Genomic DNA, 24431 nt, shown 5'->3' with positions numbered 1-24431 from the left:
TGCATCTTGTGAACAGTAAACTATGAAACTAACCAGGTCTTCCTTTTTGCACTGGCTTCCAGGAAGACTGGAGGAAATACATGACCAGCTGCGTCATTGATGCTTGTTTTTTATTTGCTTCCTACTTGTCTCCGTTTTCATGTCTGTTCTGTTGCTGTCTACGAGACTTGTATTTTCTTTTGTCGTATCTTACACACATTATTTGAAATGGCCTTACGTTCTTCCTAGAAGAAGGAGGGCCTAAATCACAGGTCTGCACACTTTTTCTGTGAAGGGCCAGACAGTGATTCCCCTTGGCTCTGCAGGCCCTGTGCCCTCTGTCCTAACCACTCGGTTCTGCCGTGGTCGAGCGAAAGAAGGCACAAACCATACAGAAACAAAGGCATGTGGCTGTGTTCCAGTGAAACGTTGTATGTGGACATGGACATGTGAATTTCATATAGTTTTCATGTTTCATGAAATAGTATTCTTTTGACTTTTTTTAAACATTAAGAAATATTAAAACTCTTCTTATGCAAGCCATCCAAAAACAGGTGGTGGGCCCGATTTGGCCATGGACTGTAGTCCGAGAGCCCTGATCTAAGTAAATGAAATATTCTTCCACTTAAGCCTGAAAACCTGTCCTCTCACCTGATGCACAGTAGGTGCCCACTGAGAAGGTGTGGGGAAGGGGTGAGAAGGTGTGGTTCATCTCTGTGAAGCTAAAGCCTTCTCTTCTCCTCTAGGTTTTAATCCGCAGAACTGGAATCCCAATCAGCATGTCTCTGCTCTACCTGACGATTGCCCGGCAGTTGGGGGTCCCACTGGAGCCTGTCAACTTCCCCAGTCACTTCTTATTAAGGTGGTGCCAAGGTGCAGAAGGGTGAGCCATCCGTGACACATCGTGATTGCCCTGAGGATTCATTTCCACTGTGCTGAGAGGAGATGTAACAACAGAGGTTAAAAGGGGGCCTAGGGTGGTGATGGCACTGGTTTGCTCTTGACTGTATCCACGTCCGTAATCTGCTCGTGGGAAAAGTGCACTCTGGATCTTTGTCTTATTTCTCAGAACTGCATGTGAATCTCCAGTTATCTCAGAGAAAACATTTAATTTTAAAGAACAGGACTAAGAGTTCGGGATCTTATGTCAATCTCAGAGTCCCTTTGTTCCAAAGCAAATCAGTACAAAGAGTTCTTAAAGAAACTGTTACTTCCCAGTCTTCCATAAAATCTCCCCCCAGAAGAGAGGGAAGGAGGGAGGGAGAAGCAGGGGAGAGGGAACTGGGCCCAAGTTCTTCATCCATGTGCAAAAGCAAATATTCAAGTTCTCAGCAGTGGCACTTCTTTTAGGCAAGGTTGGTGACCTGATGTGCATTTTGCAGACCAGGTTAATGAGTTCTATTTTGTTCTCTTTTTTTAGACCTAGTGTCCTATTGGACATAAAGCTCCTTTTCAGGTATAGGCTAGAGAGACGGTCTCTTTAAAAGTGCCATCTAGAGGGAAAAGAAAGTTATTTAATTACATCCTATTATTTCAAACTACTTCTTAATGACTGGCTGTGGTACTCTTTGGTGAAGTGATGAGTGGAATGATAGAAAGTAGCTGAGCTTTGAAGTTTGAATTCAGACCTGGCTTCCTCTGAGCCTCAGTTTCTTCCTGTGTAAAATGGGGCTAATGTTTTTCATAAAGTGGTTTGGAGGGTTAAATGAGAGAACCCAGTGCTTTACACGCCTGGTGGAATTTCTCATGCTGGTCTCTATATTTCCACCTCCGGGTTTAGGAAATAAAACTTGTCTATAAGTTGGCGCCTCCTCGGTATTCTTCCTTATCCCTTTCCCTCCTCTTCTCTCTAGAGGTAACTGCCAGTTAGTTTGAAAGTATTTGTTATTTCCATGCAAATTTTAATATTTCATTACATGTGTATGTTTCCTTGAATAGCGAGTACAGGCTTCCCTTGTTTCCCAAATATAATCTGTTCCTTAAAATGTATTGGATGGTTTCTCTTTTGGATAGCAGGCACCCATTTTCCATTATTTTAAATGAGAAAAGTGCTTTTTCAGCTCATTCCCTCTCCCTGAATAACCCAACCAATTTCCCCAAATATCTCTAAAATATTCTTAAATGCTTATATAATGGTCCACCAAGGATTTCTGCATGATATAAAGCATTTAAAACACCAATTACCATGTTATTTACCACAGTGACCTATTGCTGGGCACATTTGTGTGTGGTAACAGGATTGTTTTTCCGCCTTTAGGCTACAGTGAGCATACACCACAATGCAGATGAACAATGAAGTGGTTTGTTAGCACCCCAAGCACCTGGCAGACACAAACACTGAGACCCATAAAGGGCTGGCCCGCTGGGGAGAGGCCGGGAGGGTGGCGGGAGAGCGCACAGCTGCTGGGCTGCGGCCCTCTGTGTCCTGACAGGACTCTGCTCCCGTGGGCTCTGTGTCTGCACCAAGACCGTAGTGTCGCGTTGGCTGTGGCTTTATCGTTAGTCCTGATGACTGGTAGGGCGAGGCCCCCACAGAGTCCTTTAGAATCGCCCTGGCTCCTCTTAGCCTGATGTCCATGTGCAGCTTTAGAATCCGTTTGTCAGGCACCTCGAAGCTCTGGTATGGTAGCTGGGCCCAGAGCTCCTACGGATTCGTGGATTCCCATGAGGAGTATGGCCTGCTTGCGTGTCCCTACTCCGTCTGTCTGTCTGTAAACACATCTCCTTCCACGTTTAAGTCATCTTTAATGTCCTTAAAAAGATTTTATTGTTTTCTACATCTAGCTCTTTGATATCTTGCTAGATTTATTCCTGGGTACCTTAACTTTTTGTTGCTATTGTAAATGATAATTGTTTAAATTACGCTGTCTATGTATTGGTGGTGTACAGGGGCATGGTTGATGACTTAGATCTGGGTCTGATTATCAGCACCTCTGCTGAATCAGTTACTAGCGCTAATAATTTGCTAGATCTTTCAGCTTTTCTATGTAGACAGTCATATTGTCTGAATTGTGACAGTTTTATTTCTTTTTTTCCAGCTGTTGTATGCTTGTGTCTCCTTTACTTATTCTGCTGGCTAGGTCCTCTTGTACGCAGTGAATAGAAACAGGGATAGCAGGCACTCTGCCTTGGGTATGACTTTAAAATTTCATCTCAAACATGATGTTTGGGAGCAGCACCTTTCATTGAGATGATCAAAGCTGCCTTCTAAAGTTGTAATTTGGGAATTCCCTGGCAGTCCAGTGGTTAGGACTCCACGCTTCCACTGCAGGGGGCACGGGTTCCATCCCTGGTCGGGGAACTAAGAGCCTGCATGCCGCACGGTACGGTTAAAAAAAAAGGAAAAAAAATAATTAAGTCGTAATTTGCTAAGAGTTTTATTAATAACTAGGATTTTTTCCCCAAAAATTTCTTTTCTGTGTCTACAGATAGGATGTGGTTTTTCTCTTTTAGGCTGCATGTGGTGAAATTTTTTAGTGTTCAATCCTCCTTTCATTCTCAAGGAACATCTAACTTACTCATATCGATTTTTATAATACATTGCTGTGTTTGATTTGCTCATATTTTATTTAGAATTTTTGCCTATAAACTTGTGTGCATTTGTGTGGTTCTCCTAGACTCAAAAAAAGGGTTGAAGAGCATTCCTTATTTCTGGAACAATTATATATGTCTTGCTAAAGGCAGGCTATTAATACGACTCAAAGAAGAAATCTGACTGGGCTTTTTAGCTGCCCAAGAGAGTCTCTATCAAAGTGAAACAGTTGCTCAAAGAAAAAAAACACAGCCATCCCTGAAACAAAGTCCCACCTCAATCCCTCAGGAGTCCTCCTAGGGTGAATGCAGTATCGTTAGAGGTCCTGCGGTGAGAACCTGCTTATGTGACCGCCTACCCGCCCGGCTCGGCGTGGGCCACCCCCACGTGCGAGAGCTCGGGTCGCGGAGAGCGGTTCCATGGGAGGAGCGGGAGGTGGAGGCCAGGGACACAGCTCTCCGGGGTCTGGAGCAGGGTCCTAGCCTGAGCCTCCAGAGCGCATCTGCAGAGCTGAGGCCAGAATCCTTGTGGCCCCAGGCCCCATAACTGTCATCACAGCCTCAAGGGGCCCGGGATCCACAGACGTTAAATGCTGCTACTCTGTGAAATTAATAGACTGGCTCAGGCATTCCAGAAATATTTCTCTCAACCAGACTTCTGATAGATAGGCCTGGCAGTGAGTTTTAGAGTTAATCTCGAAAAAACTATATTAAATGGCATAAACCAGTGCTATTTCTCAAGTATCAGTGTACTGCAATCTTAATACAGCGGAGTGTGTATAGAGGTCAGATTTCAGACTTTGGGCAAGGCCTTGATATTTTCAGTAGAAATGCCACTGTGTTAACATTCAGTCTCTGATTTGAGCTACTTATTACTGAGTTTTAAATATTGACTTGTTCAGCTCTAATCTGAGATACGACTCACTACGTGTGCTCTTTGGATAGGGCAACCCTGGACATCTTTGACTACATCTACATAGATGCTTTTGGGAAAGGCAAGCAGCTGACAGTGAAAGAATGTGAATACCTGATCGGCCAGCATGTGACTGCAGCGCTGTATGGGGTGGTGAATGTAAAGAAGGTGTTACAGCGAATGGTGGGAAACCTTTTAAGCCTGGGAAAGCGGTAAGGTTTTCTTGGTTTTCCAGTACTTCCGCGGCGTGTGCGTCTTTGGAGGTGCAAATTACCTTACAGAGAATTGTATTTAATGAGCCTGCCTGTGATACAGAGACGCAGCGGATGCTGTGTGGCACAGTTGGGACAGCTGCAGCTATCTACCCACCGTGGGAAAAAACTGGTTCCCGTGATGTAATGCTGTCCAGACTTAGGATGTGCTAAGTGACTTTTCTTTGAGATCTTTGCAGTGGACTTGGGCGAGTTCTCTTTTATAAATGCTGAAAGCATTCTCCAGTAACAAGAATATTTTAGACTGGCAACAATTATTTTTCACCTCCTAGTGCTTTGCTGTCTTTTAATTTATGCCTTTCTATCACTTAGGTAAGAAAACAAACAAAAGTATGAAACAATCTTGCTTCTGAGTCCAAGGAAAATTGTCTTACAGGGAAGATAGAAATTTATAGATTGGAGTATTAGTTTTCTGCCTAATGGCAGAATTTCTTTTTAAATAAACTTTATTTTTTTAAGAACAGTTTTAGGTTCACAGCAAAACTGAGCAGAAAGTACAGAGAGTTCCCGTTTACCCACTGCCTCTGGACACACACAGCCTCCCTCATTTCAACCCCCGCCCCCCCCGCCCGCCGGGAGCAGGGCGTTTGTTACAGTTGATGAACCTACCTCGGCACGTCATTATCACTCAAAGTCCGTAGTTTACATTAGGGTTTGCTGTTGCTGGTGTACATGCTGTGGATTTTGACAAGTATGTGACGACGTGTACCCACCACTGTAGTATCATCCAGAAGAGTTTCACTGACCTGGAAGTCCTCAGTGCTCCCCCTATTCAGAGTCCATTCTTAATTTATGTACCGTGTTATCGAGGTGACTCCGTAAGGAAAACGGTTACGATTTTAACTTAGTGGAGTACGGAATTTCTGTTTCTTGTGTATCTTTTTTTATTAAGAGTGTTATAACTTTGCTGAAGAGAGGAAGTATCAGAATCAGAGAACGTGTGGGATTTGTGTCCATTACTTTTAAAATCTGGGCCTTGAAAAAGAGGGTCTTAGCTCGGAAGCAAACAGGATAAAACACAGATTTCTTGCCTCACAGGGAAGGCATCGACCAGTCGTACCAGCTCCTGAGGGACTCCCTGGATCTGTACCTGGCGATGTACCCGGACCAGGTGCAGCTCCTCCTCCTCCAAGCCAGGCTCTACTTCCACCTGGGCATCTGGCCAGAGAAGGTAATTATTTTACTTTGATGCTTTGCACCTGCCTTAGAGAGGGAACTCCTAGCTGAAAGGCAGCGCTTACAAGTTTATCCTTGTATTAACCTGGAGGATAAACACAGATTTATTCACAGTCTCCTGGTTTTGACCCATCGATTTAATTTTTTGTCTCCTTTTAGTCTACTAAAAATTAGTTATCCTGCCAGGAATTGCCCATTCTCTCTGTGGTCAGCGCCTTAAACTCCCAGAACCACAAGGCCTCGGCCCTACCACTGACCCACTGGTGCCCCAAAGATGTATTTTCCCCAAGTCACCCTTCTCAAGGGGAAGCAGAAGTTTCCATATTCATCCTCCAGCTGTGCTGTTAGCAACGAAATTGACCACATGTAAATAGCCCTGCATGGCGTAGGAAAGTGAGATCTTAGATGTGTTCAGGTCCAGCTGCTGGATGCTTTCAGGACTGCTTATGCCTTTGGAAACCGTTGGGTTTTACTGTTGCACTTGGATCTCTCAGGTTTGTGACGCCCCCTTTGGCCAGCAGGCAGCCCTGTCAGAGGCCACCGTGTTCGGGGTCAGCACCACTCCTCAAGAGCTGCGGGTGCGGCACGTGTGTGCTTCCAGCCACGCAACACGATGCAGGAGCAGCTGCTCGCCCCCATCACGCCCTTGCTTGTCCCTGGGAATATGTTAATAGTCCACTTTGTTTAGACAGCCGGGTGAGAGACTTGAATTCTAAGCTCTCACAGGAACATCACCATAAAATCATCAGCCCTGTCACTAGAGAGTGGTAAAATCTTCCTTGAGAAAGTAAATAATCTCAATGACTCACCGTTGCTTACATGTACGTTTCCTCATTTATTCACAGTGTCAAAGATCTACTGTAGTTCTAGGAAAGGATGCATTAGTAGGAAAATCCCTGAGCCCCTGTCTTCAGATGTCATCTACAGCCCAGGACACCCATGTGATCCGATAGAAGAGTTACTGGAACACTAGGCTCTCTACCAGGGTCACCACCTGCTTCCCACGACCTTGTCCAGAATTGAATAGTTTACTTTTACTTTTTACTTGATTTATTTTTGATACCAGGATATACATAACTAATTCCTTTCACTTTATACTGTACATTAGTTGAGGAATTTCATGATAATTTGTAAAATGCAGAGATCCTTTCAAAGCATGGTTCCTCATAAGTAGATTCTGTACTTAAATTACACATCAGCCTTAGAAGGAGTAGGGTTGACGTTGCCTTTGGGAGGAACGTCTGTAGAAGCCCTGGCATCCTTCCCTTTGATGACAGGCTCAGTTTAGGGCTCCTGTGCTGCCTCTGGGGGAATTTCCTTGGTATCCTCCTCAGATGGTCAGGATTGCCTTCCTTCCAAACAGATGTCACTGGAACAAGTTCCAAAATTGTCACACGCAGAACATTTTTCCCCATGATGACCATTCATGGGCTGCTGGGGTCAGGCACCTAGACGCTCCCTGCATCTAAGATCAGGAAGGGAAAGTGGCTCCTTCCCCATGTGTGGCAACTGTCTCGCCTCCATGAACTGTGCTGCAACTGCAGGAAGGACCCCAAGACAGCGGAGGAGAGCTGGGGCCCGCAGTGAGGAAGGCTCCAGGGGGTGTGGAAGCAGTTAGAAAAGGGTCCTTTCCGGAGGAAGGGTTTGAGGTGGCCCTAGAAGGCCGGGGAACGATTTCAGAGCACAGGGAAGTAGGTTCCTCCAGTGGTGGGGCGGCTGGGAGAGCTCAGTGCTGCACACCTCCAGTCCCTTCTGCCAGCCCTTTGGGGTGGCTACTGTTGTTTCGTTTTGTTTTGTTTTGTTTTTTGCCCTTTTACAAATAATGAAACCGAGGCACTGAGAAAAGTAGTTTGCCAAGGTCTCCCGCACAGAAGTTGATGGCATCAGGCGTTCAGATTCACAGCCCACCCACACGCTTCACCCCTGTGGACCAGGGCCAAGGCGAGATTGTTTCTGAAGAAGCCAGCAGAAGGGCATTTTCTACTCCTGCTGCTAAACCTACATCCTTGTTCCAATCCGTAGTTATCCCTTCCCTCCATTTTCCACATTGAGTGGAAAAGATGTCCCTCAGTTTTCCAAGGCAAAACTCCGTGTGCTCTGGATCCAACCTGCTGCCTGTCCCTGGACTATTAAGTTCTCCTTTATTTCTTCTCCTGTATCTGCAGCTCCCTGTTTCTACTTCTATTGTCAGCATTAAACATACTCAGGTCTCCCTCATCTTTGAAAAAAGAGAAGGAGAAGCCTCCGACGACAGCCCCTGGCTTTCCCCGCGGCTCCATCTTACCTCTCTGCTCCCAGCCTGGCCAGGGTCCTTGTGACGGCCTCCCCCTCGCCTCCCCCGCACTGCACAGAACATGGGGCTCCGTTCCCACCCCTCCCCCCCGCGTGAACTGGAAGCCCGTGACCCCCTCTTGCTGAACCTTCTCTTTGTTGCCAAATCCAGTGGACACTTGTCTTTCCTTATCTTTCTTGATCACTTGGAGGTCGTCCCCCCGCTCAAAACACTCTGTTCCTTTGATTCTGGTCCCCTATTCCCAGGCTCTCGCTAGTTGCTGTCCTGTCTCTCCCTTTCCCGTCCTCTGTCTCTCCCTTTAAGGCTCTACACTGTGGGGTAGTTTCTAGACTTCTTTCTTCTGTGCACGGTTCCCCTCAGTGATCTCACCTTACCTCAGTTACCATCTGTAGGTCAGCGGCTCCCAAATCTCTGATCTCCTGCCTGGACCCTGGGCTCCAGGCCAACACATCCAGATGCCTGTCGGCGGTTGTGTCTCCTTCAGTCTCCTTCCTTCAGGCTCCTTCAGTCTCCTTCCTTCTCCTCTGAGACCGTTTGAACATGTTTTAAACACTGTAGCCAGAGTGATCATGACAAAATGTCAGTTACGTCTCTTCGCTGCTCAGGGCCCTCTGAGTGGCTCCCCCCGTTGCCTGGAAGACCAGGCTCGTGCTCTCCACCGAGGCCTGCTAGGTTCTTGGCGGCCCGGCCCTGCCTGCCTGCATTTCCCTGTATCCACTCTGCTGCTGCAACCACGTCCTGCATCTGTGCTGTGCTCTTGCCTCAGTTCTCTGCACACGCTGCATCTCTGCCCAGAACACCTTTCGTGTCCCTCAGCTCCATCTGCCGGCTAACTCCTGCTGAGCCGCCGGCTTAGCTCTTGCCTCTGAAACCCCTCCCTGCCCCTCTGCTCCCTGACGGCCCTGAGCGCGCCCTTCCACAAAGTTTGTGTGGAGGAGTGTCTCGCAGCTGCTTAGCCACCCTTCCCCACGAGACCGTGCTCTTTAAGGACAGGGACCATGTCTTGTTGTTTACTGTAGCTCTTCCCCTTGCTCTCAGCACAATTCCTGCCACCCAGTAGGTGCTCACAACATTTTATTTGAATGAATGATTAAGAAATGACAGAAATTCGTTAGCTGTGAACGAGGAAGGAGGCTCGAAGAGAATATCCCAATTTTCCAATAAGGGTGGCCACTTCAAAAGTTGAAGTGTGTGGGGAGCAGACCTGTTTCGGGGTAGGAGACAGTGTTCCGTCTGGGATGTGTTGATTGGCATGACCCGGAGCCGTGGAGTACCGCGTTTGGTGGGCGCTCTTGGCATCAGCATCTGGTAGCTGAAGTCCCAAACGTAGAAGAGCCCACAGAAGTGGACGTCCAGAGGATGGAGCCGAGAGCTTCAGAGACATGTCAGGGGAAACCTGCAGTTAAGAGGACAGAGCAGGGTCTGCAAACTCTGGCCCCTGGGCCCAGAGCCGGCTGGCTTTGTGAATAAGTTTTGTCAGCACACAGCCGTGTCCGTTTGTCTGCGGACTGTCTCTGGCTGCTTTTCAGCCACAGCAGCAGAGGGGAGTAGTTGAGTCAGAGACCATATGGCCCACAAAGCCTAAAATATTTACTTTCGGGCCCTTTACAGAACAAGTTGCCAGTCGTGGGCAATAGACACCCCTGTTCCAAGATCTCTACTCTGAAGGTTGTGGGCTCTTGGGATTCTAGGCCTAGACATTTAGCTGTAGACGTCATGGTGCCCCACTGTCAGCACGGGCTTTTGGAAACACACCGGGCACATCTCATGGTGCCTTCTCCGTTTCTGCCGTCTCCCTTCACCCTATCATCCTCACACCAAGGGAAGGACGGGAGTAATCATCCCTGAACCTTATCTCCTCCTCGGATACTCTGAGTTCAAGACTTCCTTTATGCTTTGAAGATTCCACGTTATGTTTCTTTCACTTATCTGGTGGGAAGGGGCTGCCAGGAACAGAGGGGAGGCTGTGTCTGTAGAAAAGTTGTCAGCAGTAACTAGTTGGAACTGCGGAGGGGAACACAAGAAGCTTACTGTGAAATCAGATGCTTTTAGCTACAAGGGACAACTGTTGTTAGTGTTGGCCCTACATTACAAGGCCACTGCAGGGGACGGCAAGTGGATGGGATTGGCTCCTGGCTGGTACTGGTTGAAGCTGGGTCTGCTACTTGGGGTTATACCACTCTGTCCATTTTTTATGTGTTTGAAAATTTTCCTAACAGTCAATTAAAATACTCCTCTTCCTGCTTTGATGTGAAGGTGACTGAGACCTGGGGTTGCGAGTCAGCTCTGGGTCCACATCCTCACTGCACGTCTTCATAACCCCATGACCTCAGGCAAGTTGCTTAACTAGCGTGGAGGGCTTTAATTGAATAAGGGATGTGGTTTTCGGTAAAATATTTTCTAGTCAGATTAAGTCTAAGAGGGAGGATGCTGATTTTTGGCTTATGATAGGTTTAGGTAGGGAGGTAAACGGTGCATGATAGTGGGGAAATACCCTAAAAGACTAGAAAACTTGAGGGTATTTGAGGGGTAAATAAATTTTAAGTCTTGTGTGTTAAGGTTAATTTCAAGTGCTAGCACAAAGCCCAGGATGGTCACTGTAAAGGCAGTTAATTTTAGGTATGGGGGCGTGGTTATTAGGGGGACCATTGTTGGGGGGATGTTGTTGGAGATAATAAATCCGGCAAAAACACAATTAGTAAGAAGTTTGATGGAGTTAATTAGGAGTGGGCTGTTTTCATTGGTTGAGGTTAAGGGAGAGAAGTGAGGTGGTCCTAGCAGTGTGAAGAAGGGAACGCGAGCACTTCAGACAGCTGGGAGGGAGGCGGCAGCTGGAGTTATTAGCAGGGCTCGGGCATTGGTGTAAGATGTGTTAGCAGCTTCAGTGATCAGGCCTTTAGAAGCCAGTGAGGAAAGGCATTCCTGTCAGTGCTAAACTTCCAATAATAAGGGCTGTTGTGGTGAAAGGTATAGCTTTGAATAGGCCTCCTATTTTTCGAGTATCTTGGTCGTTGTTCAGGCTGTGAATAATAGATCCAGAGCATATGAATAGTATGGCCTTAAAAAAAAGCATGTGTGAACATGTGCAAGAATGCTAGATAGGGTTGGTTGATGCCAGTTGTTACCATTATTAGGCCTAATTGGCTGGAAGTGGAGAAGGCGACAATTTTTTTAATGTCGTTTTGGGTGAGGGCACATATTGCTGTGAATAGGGTGGTAAGGGCTCCTAAGCATAGTGCTACTGTTTGAATAAGTTTATTGTTTTCTGTTAAAGGGTAAAATTGAATAAGCAAGAAGATCCCTGCCACGACTACTGTGCTTGAGTGCAGTAAGGCTGAGACAGGAGCAGGACCTTCTGTTGCTGAGGGGGGTCAAGGGTGAAGTCCAGAATGAGCAGGTTTTCCGGCTGCAGCTAGTACGAGTCTTACAAGGGGGAGATTTGAGTGATTTAAGTCGAGTATAAAAATTTGTTGCAGGTCTCCTGTGTTTAGGTTAAATAGGAATCATGCTATTGATATAAATCCAATGTCCTGATGCGGTTATATAGGATGGCCTGGAGAGCAGCTCTCTTTGTGTCTGATTCCTTTTGAAATTGGAAGTGACTGGACTGCTGACCTTCAACTTGGGAGGATTAAATGAAGTAAAAAATGTGACAGGCTTGGCACAGTGACCAGCAGAGAATAAGTATTCAGTAACTATTGAGATCCTGCAAATCTCATTCTGGAAGACAAGATTGGGTTTTAAAATAATATGTTACGTTGCATAAAGCTGTAGTTTTCACGACACTTTTATAGGCTCACAATGTATCAGGAAATAGGGCAGTTATTAATCATTATTTGACAAGTGAATAAATTAATTCAAGGGTAAAAACAGCGAGTTTGGCTGATCCGGGCCTAGAGTCCAGGCTGCTCTGTCTACTCAGCGTCCGTAAGTAGGAGGAGACCCGTGTCACAGACCCTTGGCTGAGCTGTGAGCGAGCGGGGCTTGCTGATTGTTCACATGTGTTAGCGTTCCTTGAACTTGTATTTTTCCGTAGAGGCACTGGGTGCAGTAGAAAGAGTAGAGCCTTGGGGTCGGGCAGTTCTGCTCTGCCAGCTAGTCACATAAATTGCGGAGAGACGGGGTTTCCCCGTCCACCTGAACACTGAATTGTGCTGTGAGTTAAAGTCATTGAAGCGACCAGTAGGATTTCAGAACTCTGCTCCGCACATCTTCATTCTTCACATATAGCATCATAAATGAACTGTGCTGATTTGCGTCCATCACTCCGGTGCCCTCCCTGTGACCCCTTCCCCTCTCCTGCAGCACTGAGGCCAGTCTATCACTCAGCCTCTTGACCTTGATTGAAGCAGCTTCACATTTCTTTTTCCTCTCAATTCATGAGTGGCAGGTTGAAAATGTTTCCTTTCTGTGTGTGAGAAATTGAGTCCCCCCGCTCACCAAGGATGTTGGAACCTGTTAAGAGTTCACCTAGTCCGACAGGCCCTTGCATCCCCATCCTGTGCGGACTCCGGTCCCCGTGTTTCTATAGAGTTCCTCCCACTCACGCTGGTTGGATTTGGATGCCGGGGCCAGTCCCCAGCACGTGAAGTGACTCTGGGCGTACAGAGCACCGACGGGGTGAGAGCCTGTGGGTAACGGAGACTCGGGCCGTCAGCCCGGCGCGCCTCGCTGCCCTTCCTCAGGTTATGTAGGTCTAAATCCCTTGCCAGGAAAAAGAAAAGGCCTAAATGAAAATATTATCTCCTAGTCTTTCTGTCTTGTCTTGAAGGTGCTTGACATCCTCCAGCACATCCAAACCCTAGACCCCGGGCAGCACGGGGCGGTGGGCTATCTGGTGCAGCACACACTGGAGCACATTGAGCGCAAGAAGGAGGAGGTGGGCGTGGAGGTGAAGCTCCGCTCCCACGAGAAGCACAGAGACGTCTGCTATGCCATTGGGCTCATTATGAAGCATAAGAGGTGAGTGCCCCGGCGTCCGCCCCCGCGCGGCTGCAGAGGACACAGCGCCGTGAGCCCCGCTTCGGAGCAGCGGGGGTGCACCTGGAGGGGACCTGACCCGATGCAGCAGCGACTGAGGCCCATCGCAGCGAGAACCGAAGGCTGAACCATATCTTTAACCTTTTTGTTTTTTAAGACGCAACTTGCTTTCCTAACGGGGAGCTCTTCTACTGTGTGTAGTGACCCTTCTCCGTGGGGGATGGAAGCCCTGTCAGCCTCGTTCTTTCTCTCCTCTCTTCGTCGTCCTCACTCTCTCCAGGGGTCTTGCTCTCCTTGGATCTGAGGGTGGTAGGGACTTGCTGGGTCCTGGGGTTTGGACATGGCCGATGGACAAGGCAAAATTAAACTGCCTCCAGAGCAGCTGTACCTATTTACATCCCACCAGCAGGCCAGGACCTGAGAGGTTTGATTCTCGACAACTTGTGTTAGTGCCAGACCTTTAAAAATGCACTTATGTGGTAAATGGCAAATGGCATTTCATTGTGGTTTTAATTTGCATTTCCCTGTCTACCACCCAGATTGAGGTTCTTTCCCTGCGTTTACTAGCCATTCAGGTTCCTTTGATTAAGTGCCTCTTCAGGTATTTTGCTTTTCATTTGAGTTGTTAGTCTTACTGATTTGCAGTTTCTTTATTCTGTGTATTAGTCTCTATGTTCAGATAAGTTGCAAATATCTTTACTCAGTTTTTGGCTAGTGTTTTCCATTCTTTTATTACATTCTTTTTCTTTTTTTTAACTTTGTTGTGGAAATTGCAAGCATATGTAAGAGTAGAGAGAGGAGTGTTACAAACCAGGTAATGTTCCCATGTCCAGCTTCAACAGTTATCATACAATTTGTTTCACCCCCTCCCCCTCCTCCCTGGAGCAAATACCAGAGGTCCTTTTCATCTGTAGCTATTTCAGTAGGTAACACTAAAAGGTAAGGGCTGACTTTTTTAAAAAGACACCTTTACCATTCTGTTGTCATATCTAAGAAAAAAATCAGTTCGTTAACCTCATCAAATATCTGGTGAGAGTTTGTGTTTCCTCAGTTGTCCTACCATAGATGGATGGATGGATGGATGGATGGATGGATGGATGGATGGATAGATAACAAGAGGGGTTTATAAAGAGAGGCAGGAGTAAAATTGATTTAGCATGGAGTAAAAGCAGGCAAATCTCTGAGAATGTAAGCTTCAGAGAAGCCAAGCCATTGTCTCTATATTTCATAGCTGCCATGACAGGGCCCCAGGGAGCTGATCTGCCACTGCTCTTATGTTAATTAGGTATGGCTATAACTGTGTCATCTATGGTTGGGACCCCACCTGCATGATGGGACACGAGTGGATTCGAAACATGAACGTCCACAGCCTGCCTCACGGCCATCATCAGCCTTTCTATAATGTTCTGGTGGAGGATGGGTCCTGTAGATATGCCGCCCAAGGTGAGTAGCTGGTACTGTCTGTACTTGAAGCACACGTTTGAGCCCTCAGATTCCGCAGGCACAGGCTGGCAGTCTGTTCAGAGTTGACAGGTGTCCCATGGCTGTTAGCCTCATCAGAGCTGGTACTCAGCTGAACGTGGGTGGGTGTGCACTGGTGCGGCCATACCACGAGTTACCCAGTCACCACCCCAGCCAGGACCCTGTTCCAGGCTGTTGCCGACCTCTGTTTTGATTGGTCATTGCCTCTGCCAGTCAAAGTCCTGCTTCCCAGGCACTGCCATTGGCTCCCTGCGGGCAAGGAGGGTCAGCTTGTGCCCTGCTCATACTGCCTGCCTGAACTGGAGGGCACCGATTGGCACTGCTGGGGGAGCCACCGGATCACTGAGGCTGGCAGCCAGTTAGCTGTGCTCCCCCCAGAGACGCCCCCAGTGGCCACTGTGGGAACTGCAGTTCACAGCCCTGGCTCTGAGGGCACCTGGGAGAGGCAGCAACAGGTAGGTGCTTGGTAGGTGTTTGGGGTCGCTGCCAGCCCCGACAGGTGCTCGCCCAGGGCTCTCCTCGTCTTTGTCCCTCCATTTAGTGGGGTGAATTTATCCCATGCCTGCCTGTCAAGGCATTTGCAATGTTCATTTTATTAATAAAAATGCTGACGTAGTGCTGCTCTGTGACAGCAGCCTTCTAATGTCCATTAACTCCATTTGAGAACTGTAGTTACCATCATCATCATCATCATCGTACGCATTTGATACACAGGGTAACTGAAGCACATAGAGATGTTTAAATTTTAACTTACAGAGTATGCGGCCGGGCAGCTTGGCAAAGAGCCTTCCCCATAACCATCATGCTGCACCTTTTTGCGTCTCACCTAAAGCATCATGTTTGACCTAAGTTGATACTGTGTTCTGGTAAATCCAATAATAGAAATGTTGGATGTATAAAAATCTCAGAAGTACCGAATAGACTAGAAAAAGTTTCATATTAATTATTGTTAATTCATCAGAAGCTGAGAGAGGATCGTATACAAGAGAAATTCCCTTTATTGAGACCACAGCTCACCTAACCTCCGTCAGTACAAGGGGAGTTATCAAAGGGGGCTATGTGCACCCCGTGTCAGATGAAGGCACTGACAGGGATTTTATTTAACTTAAGAAGCTTTGTCAGATAAAAAAAAAATTATACTACAAATTTTAAAAATCAAATTATTTGGAAATTGCTGAGTGATTCTCGGACTGTTTGCCCCCGCCACTGATCACTCAGTGAGCATTTCCCACTGCGCGTCACGGAGCGAGTCTCGAGCACAGAGGAAATCGTCTTGTTGTCGACACTGGGGGCCGTGTCTACACCTTCACCTTGTACACTCGTTGCCCGTTACATGGAGTTGATATCAAGACTTTCAGTATCTGATATTTGGGTTTCTAGAAACATATATATTAACTTTAAAATGGGCTTCTTAGAGTAGGTGAAGCTGGGTATTTGGTTTTAAGGTGTTCTGAATTTGTCCAGTGTCTGCATAGAAGATTCAGGAATTCATCCTAATCTTACCTTAGGTCAACATGAGCTGTAAGGTTTACAGTCAGAATAGTATAATGACTTTGTTAAAAAAAAAAAAAAAATCAGCTTGTCAGTTTCACACTCTAAAATTGATTTGAAAGAATATTGCAGATAACATGACCTAAATACTTAATCATGCATCTTATAAGAATAAGGACATTTCTCTGCATTACCACAGTTACATCATTACACCCAGCAAATAAAAATGATTTCATAATATCTAACATTCAATCAATATTCAAATTTCTCAATTGTCACAAGAATAACTTTATAGGTACTTGTTTATTCATTTTTAAATCATGATCCAGACAAGATTCAGGCACTGTGTTTGGTTATTATGTCTCTGTAGTCTCTTTTAGTAAAGAACCGTTCCTCATTTCTCATCTTTTTTCCCTTTTTCACAAGACTTTGACTTTTTGAAGAGTCCGGGCCGGTTGTCTTGTAAATTGTCTAACATTCTGGATTTGTCTTACTGTTTCTTTGTCTATGTATTGTCTGTAAACTGGAAGTTAAGCCCGGGTTTGATTAGATCAGGTTGCTGGTTTTGGCTGGCGTGCTTACTCTCAGGTGCTGTGTGTGTCACGTTGCATCTCGTCCAGAGACCATGGGGTTCCGTGTCCACTGTTAGTGAGGCAGAGTGTGGTCATTGGCTAAGATGGTGACTTGCTATAAGGGACAGTTTTCCCTCTGCAGTTAACAGGAAATCCATGGGGTCAAACTGGGGCATCCTGGGTATATCCTGTCCCCCAATAACCTTTATCCTTAGGTTTGTTTTAGCACCTATTGGCTCTTCTTGCCTAAATCATGATGTGAGAATTGCAAAATAGTGGTTTTCTACTGCGGGTATACCCTCTAGTTCTGTAAACAAGAGCTTTGCCCTCCTTCCCCCTCTTCCTCCCTCTCTTCCTCTCTCTCTTTTCTCTTCCCCCCCCCTCGCCTCTCTCTCCTCTCCTCCTCTCTCCCTTGCTCTCTCTCCCTCTCTCCTTCCCCTCTCCTCCCATAGATTCCTGGATTTTTTATTTAGTCAATGTGTTATAATCATTTGGAACAATTTTATTCTCAAATTAGCTCACATTTAGCCAGTGAGCGACCTTGAGAGGCTAAATTTTAAAAGCACTAATTTAAATATGTTTTTGAACATTTCTGGGTTAATATATTTGCATTAAGTTATTTTGTTTTGAAACTATTTCGTGATCTAAATTTTCAGCCTCTGGCTCCAGTGATCCTGGTAATCTGGGCAGAGCCCATTAATGAATGCTTTTCTGTTTTTTAGCTCTCCACAGAGAGTTGAAGAGTGAATTATAAACCACATACCTGCGTGCCATCCTCAAATACTTATAGTCTGCACAATTAAATTTTCCCTCAATATGTTAATGGGCTATACAGCATCTTGCATTTTGTAATTTTTGTTCCCACTAGGGGGCGTGCTTTAGTATTAATATTTTCTTGGTACCAGAAACTCCTGTCTCAACTTCCCTGCGTACTTCTTAGTACTGAAGAAAATGACTATCACAGATGCTTTGAATTTAAGCCAGCTGCCCATATTGGAAGGTCAGGAATTCAGCTGTGGTGTGAGAACCTGGCTCTTACATGTCTTCCGTGTACGATGGTAAAGCACCTGGTTGAACGCTTGGGCCGTGGCGTGCCCTCACCCAGTGTCAGTTTCCTTTTCCATAATTGGTCTTCCACTTCCAAACTGTTTCCACCATCCCCCCCCGCCCCCAACACGCGCGCACACACACAGTCCATGGCGGTCTGCACACGCTGGCAAGGGTGGGAGGACTCCCTGCACCAGGGTTGGAGTGTAAATTTTCAGCCGTCGCAGAGGGCGGTTTGGCTCTCAAATTGTCAGAATCTCAAGTGCTCATTCTCCTCTGGCCTGGCATTTCTCCCCTCGGTTCCTCCGCTGGAGACGCGCTGACACAGGGGGCCTATGGTCCCCTTGTTATGACAGCAAAGCAGTGTCATTCATGGGACTTGTCTGGTAAATGGGGGTATATCCAAACTTCGGGTAACTGAGCTGCAACCAAATAAACCAGTTGCAGGTAAATGCTTACTGTATGTTTTATAGGAATAAGCACACATAAGGCAACACAGAATTTTCTTTGAATGCATATAATTATATTTAGCTACATATATGTATGTTCATAAAAGGACTAGAAAACTCACGGTCATAGTGGTTTCCTCTGGGGAGGGGCTGATAGGTGCCCCCAGAGGACTCATGGGTACTGTTTCCAGACTTTTACAGGAATGTATTCGTGTATTTTGGGGTAGCTGAAATTTTTAAATAAAATAAGCAGACACATTTCTCTGAAAATTTTAGGGGAATCAGAAATTCTTCCCAAGATTTTTCCAGGACTTTTAAGTAGTCCCTGTTTAATATTTTGCTCTTTATTAAGTTTTATATCACTTAGATTTCTTATTCCTATTCAAATTTTTTTTAAACTTATTTAGTGGATTGGGAATTATTTTCCCCTCCTAATACTTAGTTGTCAACTTCAGTGTTTTATTTTTTCCTAAAAAAGTTTCTTTTATGAGTACATTTTTCCTGTTTTGCTGGGAGTCCAGGTAGATGAACACTGAATTCAGTCCACGTTCCTGGTTAACAGCCAAGAGCGGGGCCGTGAGTGCCCTCGTGGACTGTCACCGCCCCTTTCCTGGTTTCCCCAGTGTTCTGTCCGTACTCCTCATGCCTCTTTGTTTGGGGCCCACGTTCAGAATTCTCCGCAGCAGCTGCCCAGTCGTGCTGTCCTTACAGACACGTGATCATGACCTGACTGTGACCTTTCTGCCCTCCTACCAACACTCAGACGCCAAGCGTTAGCTGACACCAAGCTGCTGCTTAAGGATACATAGAGAGAAAAAGAGAGGGAGAGAAGTGATGCTGAAACTTGTCTGGCTTTCTTCAGAGCAGGCGCTGGGCGCATTCTGGTTCAGAAGCTGTGTGTTGGGGGGTGTCCTGTGCATTGGTTCAGAGGCACCCTGGCCCCTGCCCACGCGATGCCGGCAGCAGCCCCCAACCATGACAACCAGAAATGTCTTCAGACGTTGCCGAGCGTCCTGTCAGAAGCAGAATGGCCCCCGGATGAGGACCAAATGGACTTTTATCTCTCGGGGGTAATCCCAGGTTCTTGGCCCTCCGTCGAACATCTCTGGGGCGAGAACAGCCGACAGGGGAAGGCAGTTGGCCGGGTTCAGGCCCCAGGCCGTGGTTGCATCCCCCTGGGCCTCCCAAAGGCAGGTGCGCCTGCGACTCATCGCTCACTTGGGGGGCGGGGGGAGCAAGACAGCAGATTTTCTCAGCCACTGGCATTTTAAAGCATCCAACTTTTTGTTTGTTTGTTTTGTTTTCCAACGTTTGTTGAAAATAAATGTAAGGAAGGAAGTAAAACCATCTCCAGAGCTCTGGTGGTAACAGTAGGGAGAGATCAGAGCTCATAGAGCACCGTCCCCACAGCCTGCTTTCTGAGGCAGCCGTGGCCTGGCCCTCTGGTCTATCCCAGCCCCTCCTCCCTGACCTCTGCTGGCGGGACAGTGCACGGGACGCTTCTCTTCAGCTGCTTCCCCAGCCCTGGAACTGGGCCGTGTGGGTTTGAGCCCCGGCTGAATCCCTCCCTGGGCAGGGTCCTCACTCCTGCTGCTGTCAGCTCAGCCGCAAGAGGGCGCGTGACCAGAGCTCTTCGTGGAGCCTTGCGAGCTGGAGGCTGCGCACGTCCCGCGGTGCCCGGCGCGCTGTACGTGCCCAGCTTAAAGGAGTTCACGGGAAACGTGTAGCTGTGTGTATGTGCATGTCACGTAGCAGCGCAGGTATGTGGCCTTCCTGGCTTTTTATAAGTGATACGTGTTTTTACTCCCACTTCCCCCATAGCGTCTTGAAAACAGGTTGCTCGTTTTCCTGGCTGTCTAGGATTTTGCTGAATTAATGTGCCATCATTTATTTACATATTGACCTGCAGTTGGACATTTAGATTGTTACTACATTTTTTGCTCTCCTAAGCGATGCTGAGGTAACCTCTGAACATTCATCTTTGCTCATGATTGGTATGTGATGTCCATAAAGGTGGTGTTTTCTCAAGCTGATACATCCCAACGGTAGTCTGAATAAACAGCCTAAAACAGCTACAAGCACAAAAGTTCTTTAAATCCTCCCATCTTGTAAAAAAGTTACAGATTGAATTACAGACTCTTTCCTCCTCTCTTCAAAGACAAACATCCGTTACAGGCAGTGCTTCTGAAAGGCGCTCGTGTTTATCCTGTGTACTCTGGGTGGAGGGCACCGAAGGTCCTGCACATGCGTTTCAGGATGTTTAACGAGCTGTTGAAGAGATAACCTGCTGCACCGTTGGTGTTAGTTAGCCCGTCAGCTAGGCTCGCGCAGGGACTCCCTGAATTGATTTTGGCAATAGGTGCTAAGTATGGTTCATATTGATCTGGGACGCAGTCAGAGTGGGGAGGCCTGCCTGGGCAGCTCCTTTCTGGTCCAGGTCATGGAGGGTGAGGGTGGCCTTTCCTGACTGCGGGCCACACGCAGTCTAGGGCCAGGCCTCTCTGGCCAGCGAGGAAGGGCCCACGAGACACTGTCCTTTCCTTGGGCCCATGGAGGGGCCGTTTTTCAAATCGCTTGGGGAGGGAGAGGCCATCGGATAGGGTTTCAGGCTTTAAAATACCTTGCAGGTATTATCACCTCTTTTTTTCTCATTCCGTTTGAAAGGAGTCTTATTTTCTATTGCTTTCTCTAGTGGCAAAACGGGGAGCACGGAAGGGAGGTAGTGTGGTTTTCCTAAGAGATGATATAGATGCCACAGCCCCTATCCCTGTAGGGTCCCCAAGCCAGCCCTGTGAGCCAGGTCCTCGCCCTTGGAAACACTGAAGGGTGCTGGGGGTGGGGGGTGGGAGGGCGGTTCCCAGTAGCAGACGAGGAGGACGGCAGGGAGAGACGTGTGAGCAGGTGCTGAGGCGGCTTCAGAAGCTTCACCGCTGGCGAGAACCGAGCAGGCTAGGCCACCCTCGGCCCACACGTGTGGCTTTGTGTTGGATCAGGTCAGAGAAGCCTGCCGAGCCCCTAGTGTGCAGACCCCGAGGGACTGCTGGAGTTTTGTTCAGAGAGAAGGAAAACACTCGTGTTCCTTGCGGAGCTGGAGGAGGACCCCGAGCTCCCTCCCTCCATCCTCCAGTGGCCTTGCCGCCTTTTCCTGTTTCCTCCTCCGACTTCTATAAACATCTGTCTTTCCTTTTCCCCCCCTCAAAAATGCACTCAGAATGGGTGATAGGAGGGTCTCTGGATAAAAGATGCTGCAGAAATCAGCTTTAATGAGAATGTCCGTGTGCCTCTCTGCCAACAGAGAACTTGGAGTATAACGTGGAGCCTCAGGAGATCTCACACCCTGACGTCGGACGCTATTTCTCCGAGTTCACGGGCACTCACTACATCCCGAACGCAGAGCTAGAAATCCGGTACCCAGAGGATCTGGAGTCTGTCTATGAAACGGTGCAGAATATTTACAGTGCAAAGAAAGAGAATGTGGAGTAAAATCTAGGGGGACATTGTACCTTTGCTGCTGCTGCTAATTTCCAAGAGAACAGGATTGCGGACGGAGATGTCTCCACGGATCCCTCTGGATTCACACCACCGGGAAAGCCACTTAACCAGTAGTGCTGATTGCCTCCTACTAAGTTTAAATCACGTGTGCTCTCCTCCAGCTGCAAAGACAATGTTGCTCTCCGCCTACACTAGTGATTCATTGAAAGGCACTGTGTTCAGTGGCATGGCTTGTATGCTTGTCCTGTGGTGACAGTTCGTGACATGCTGTCTTCATGACGTCTCACAGTCGACACTCTTATAACCATTCTTTTTCTTCACTTCCCATCGTGTCTGTCTACATTGTCTCAGAACGTTTCATTTGCTGGACAGATGGGGTTGTCCGTTTGCAGTCATTTCTCTGATTTCTCTGTGGGATGTGTGCCCTCCTCAGTCAGGATCATCTGTCTTTTTACCCTGCATTTAGTGCTGATCCAGGGCTGAAGCTCTAGGTGATATTGGCAGCATCTCAGCTCTGGAGTCATTAACAAACTAATGGTAATCAGAAGTGTTGGAATTTATTTTTTTCTAATTCTTGAAACAGATTTCAGGCATTTATCCTTTTCTTTATTTGAATTGAGAGGATGACACAGTTTTGCCTTCCGGATTTGTCTCTTGGATTTACGCTCATATCTCTACGAATTATTAGTTTTCTATTTTATTACATAAAATTCTTTGAGAAAATGCGTGATTAATAATAGCCTTTGTGAATGGGGTTTTCCACATTCATCTGCTCTTCCTCCCTTTAAAATAAGTGGGTTTTTAAGAGAAATCTACTCCAGTATCGTAAGTAGATCTTAAATCAGTGATGAGTTCTCTTTGTAGTAGGAAGTACAATCTGCTGTTAAAATGTCTGCTTTTAGAAACTGTACTCCGTGGTCTCCAAAGACCTGAAAATGAGGTTTCACTTTTATAACCAGAAAAAAGAAGAGATAATGAAACTTGGAAATTAAAAAGGAAAGGGGAGTTTTCGTGCTCCCTGTGCTTCCTTAGAATCACTTCAGGACCTTTTTGAATGTGGCAGGGTAGAAATAAACGGAGTATCTCCAATTTTAAGAGCGTGTGCCCTGTGGGAAAGGAGACGTGAGCGTGGCCCGTGTTCTCGAGTTACCGTTGCTGTGAAAGCACCAGGAGAAAGTCTGTGCTCAAGCCGCTGGGGAGTCCGGCTGCATAGGCAGGCTCCGCTGGCACCGGTGCTTTCCATGTTCATGGTACCTGAGCGTGAAGGTACCGAGTCTTAACTCGGCTCCGGACTCCCACCGTTCTCGACCCGTCCCTCCTCCAGCAGGCTGACCTTGTAGTTAACCAGTAGCAGCTAACTTCTGGAGTTAGGACCTAGTTACTTTACTCTCTAAGTTTAAAAGATTCCAGTCACTCTAGTGAATGAGGCTTTCGGGGGGCTGTGGTCCAGCCACGCCTTGCTGCCTATCTGTCCATTTGCATGCAGTATTGTCACACCATGTTTGATGACTGCCTCTCGTTTACCCTTTGGAAACCCTGGGATGACCAAGGTTTGGGGAAGCCACCTGAGACCACTTACTAGCAAGTGACAGCTATTGAGCAGTTATGGGAAAGAGATGGGGATTTGGCTAGCCAGCTCCCTCCAGCCCCCATCAGCTCTGGTCCAGGGCCCGTGTTCCTCATCTGTCCAATCCAAAGTCAGATGATTTGGACTTGCATTTGAAATTGTGACCACTCACAACACCCGGCCCGTCTGAGGTTGGGGGGTTTTACACTACTCTCATTTAAAGGTGAAAATTAGATACAATGGCATTAATATTAATGAGATGCATTACTAAGAATCTGTGGCGCATGCTGAGAGTTACAACTGTTGGTTTTCTGGTTTGATTTCCTTTTTTCTTAGAGTAACATCGAAGCCAAGAAAGATGGTTTTACCTTTACTGACCCACTGTAAATATGTATCTAGACTGTTTCTGAATGTGTTTCTTCATGAATGCTTCATTTGGCTCCAGGAAGCCTGTGTCACCTGTGTAAGTTGGTCTTTGGGCACTTTATATTTTTCTAAAAATGTGTTTTGGATCCTGTACTCTAATAAATCATAAGTTTCTTTTTAAAATTTTTTGAAACGTTATCTCCACTTTAAAAACCCCTGTTATAAAAGTAGAACTTTCACAATGTTGAAATACTAAATATTTGGATATAGTAACTTCTTTTCTCTTCAAATGAATGCCAAGATTTTTTTGTACAATGATTAATAAATGGAACTTATCCAGAGAAACCACACAAATGGCCTGCCGGGTTTCGTTCCAGAACAGAAAGCCCAGCCGTGACAACAGCAGAATCTCTCAGTTCTCATTCTGATTGAAATATGCAAAAATTGGCTCTACCGAATTTTTCTTTACATCAGTGAGCGGACAGAGCACCTTTATATTATGATTTCCCTGCCAAACGTTAATTTTTCGAGCTGGCTAGTCATCTTGAGAGTGTCTGGTTGTAACGCGAAGATTGCAGCCTTTTAATTATGTCGAGTTATGTGTTGTAAAGTGAGAGTTGCAGACACTTTGAGGGAAACCCAGGTTCTTGGTGTGTCATTAACGCTGACCCGATAGCTGCACGCACGCGGCGTTTTCCACAGCGTCCCGCCGAGCGCCACTTCCCCGCGCTGTCACACGTGTGCTGTCACACACGACACGGAAAGTGAAGGTCACGGCTGAGCAGTCAGCAGTTTCGTGCACTGCGGTGTTTCTCAGAGCC

The 24431-nt window shown here is 46.8% G+C and overlaps 1 protein-coding gene across 13 annotated transcripts in view; it reads left to right on the top strand.

Moving 5' to 3' along the window:
* FBXO21 (F-box protein 21) overlaps nucleotides 1-24431 on the top strand; it is a 58004-nt gene that overhangs the window by 13946 nt on the left and 19627 nt on the right. For 8 of the 13 annotated variants that reach the window (XR_014251691.1, XR_014251692.1, XR_014251694.1 and 5 more), the window contains exons 7-11: nucleotides 726-862; nucleotides 4456-4635; nucleotides 5734-5866; nucleotides 12915-13126; nucleotides 14430-14587. Coding sequence is in view for 7 of the 13 variants with exons in the window: in XM_082416799.1 (XP_082272925.1) it covers nucleotides 726-862; nucleotides 4456-4635; nucleotides 5734-5866; nucleotides 12915-13126; nucleotides 14430-14587 (820 nt within the window). In the remaining 6 variants the exon portion in view is untranslated. Of the gene's footprint in view, nucleotides 1-725; nucleotides 863-4455; nucleotides 4636-5733; nucleotides 5867-12914; nucleotides 13127-14429; nucleotides 14588-17411; nucleotides 17527-21480; nucleotides 23794-24431 lie in introns of those variants that run through there. The other 5 variants (XM_082416797.1, XM_082416798.1, XM_082416796.1 and 2 more) reach the window with 5 other exon arrangements.

The sequence above is a fragment of the Balaenoptera physalus genome, assembly GCF_965194825.1.
Source record: "Balaenoptera physalus genome assembly, chromosome: 12".
NCBI classification, from domain to species: Eukaryota; Metazoa; Chordata; class Mammalia; order Artiodactyla; family Balaenopteridae; genus Balaenoptera; species Balaenoptera physalus.
This window is presented reverse-complemented; position numbering and strand designations above follow the sequence as displayed.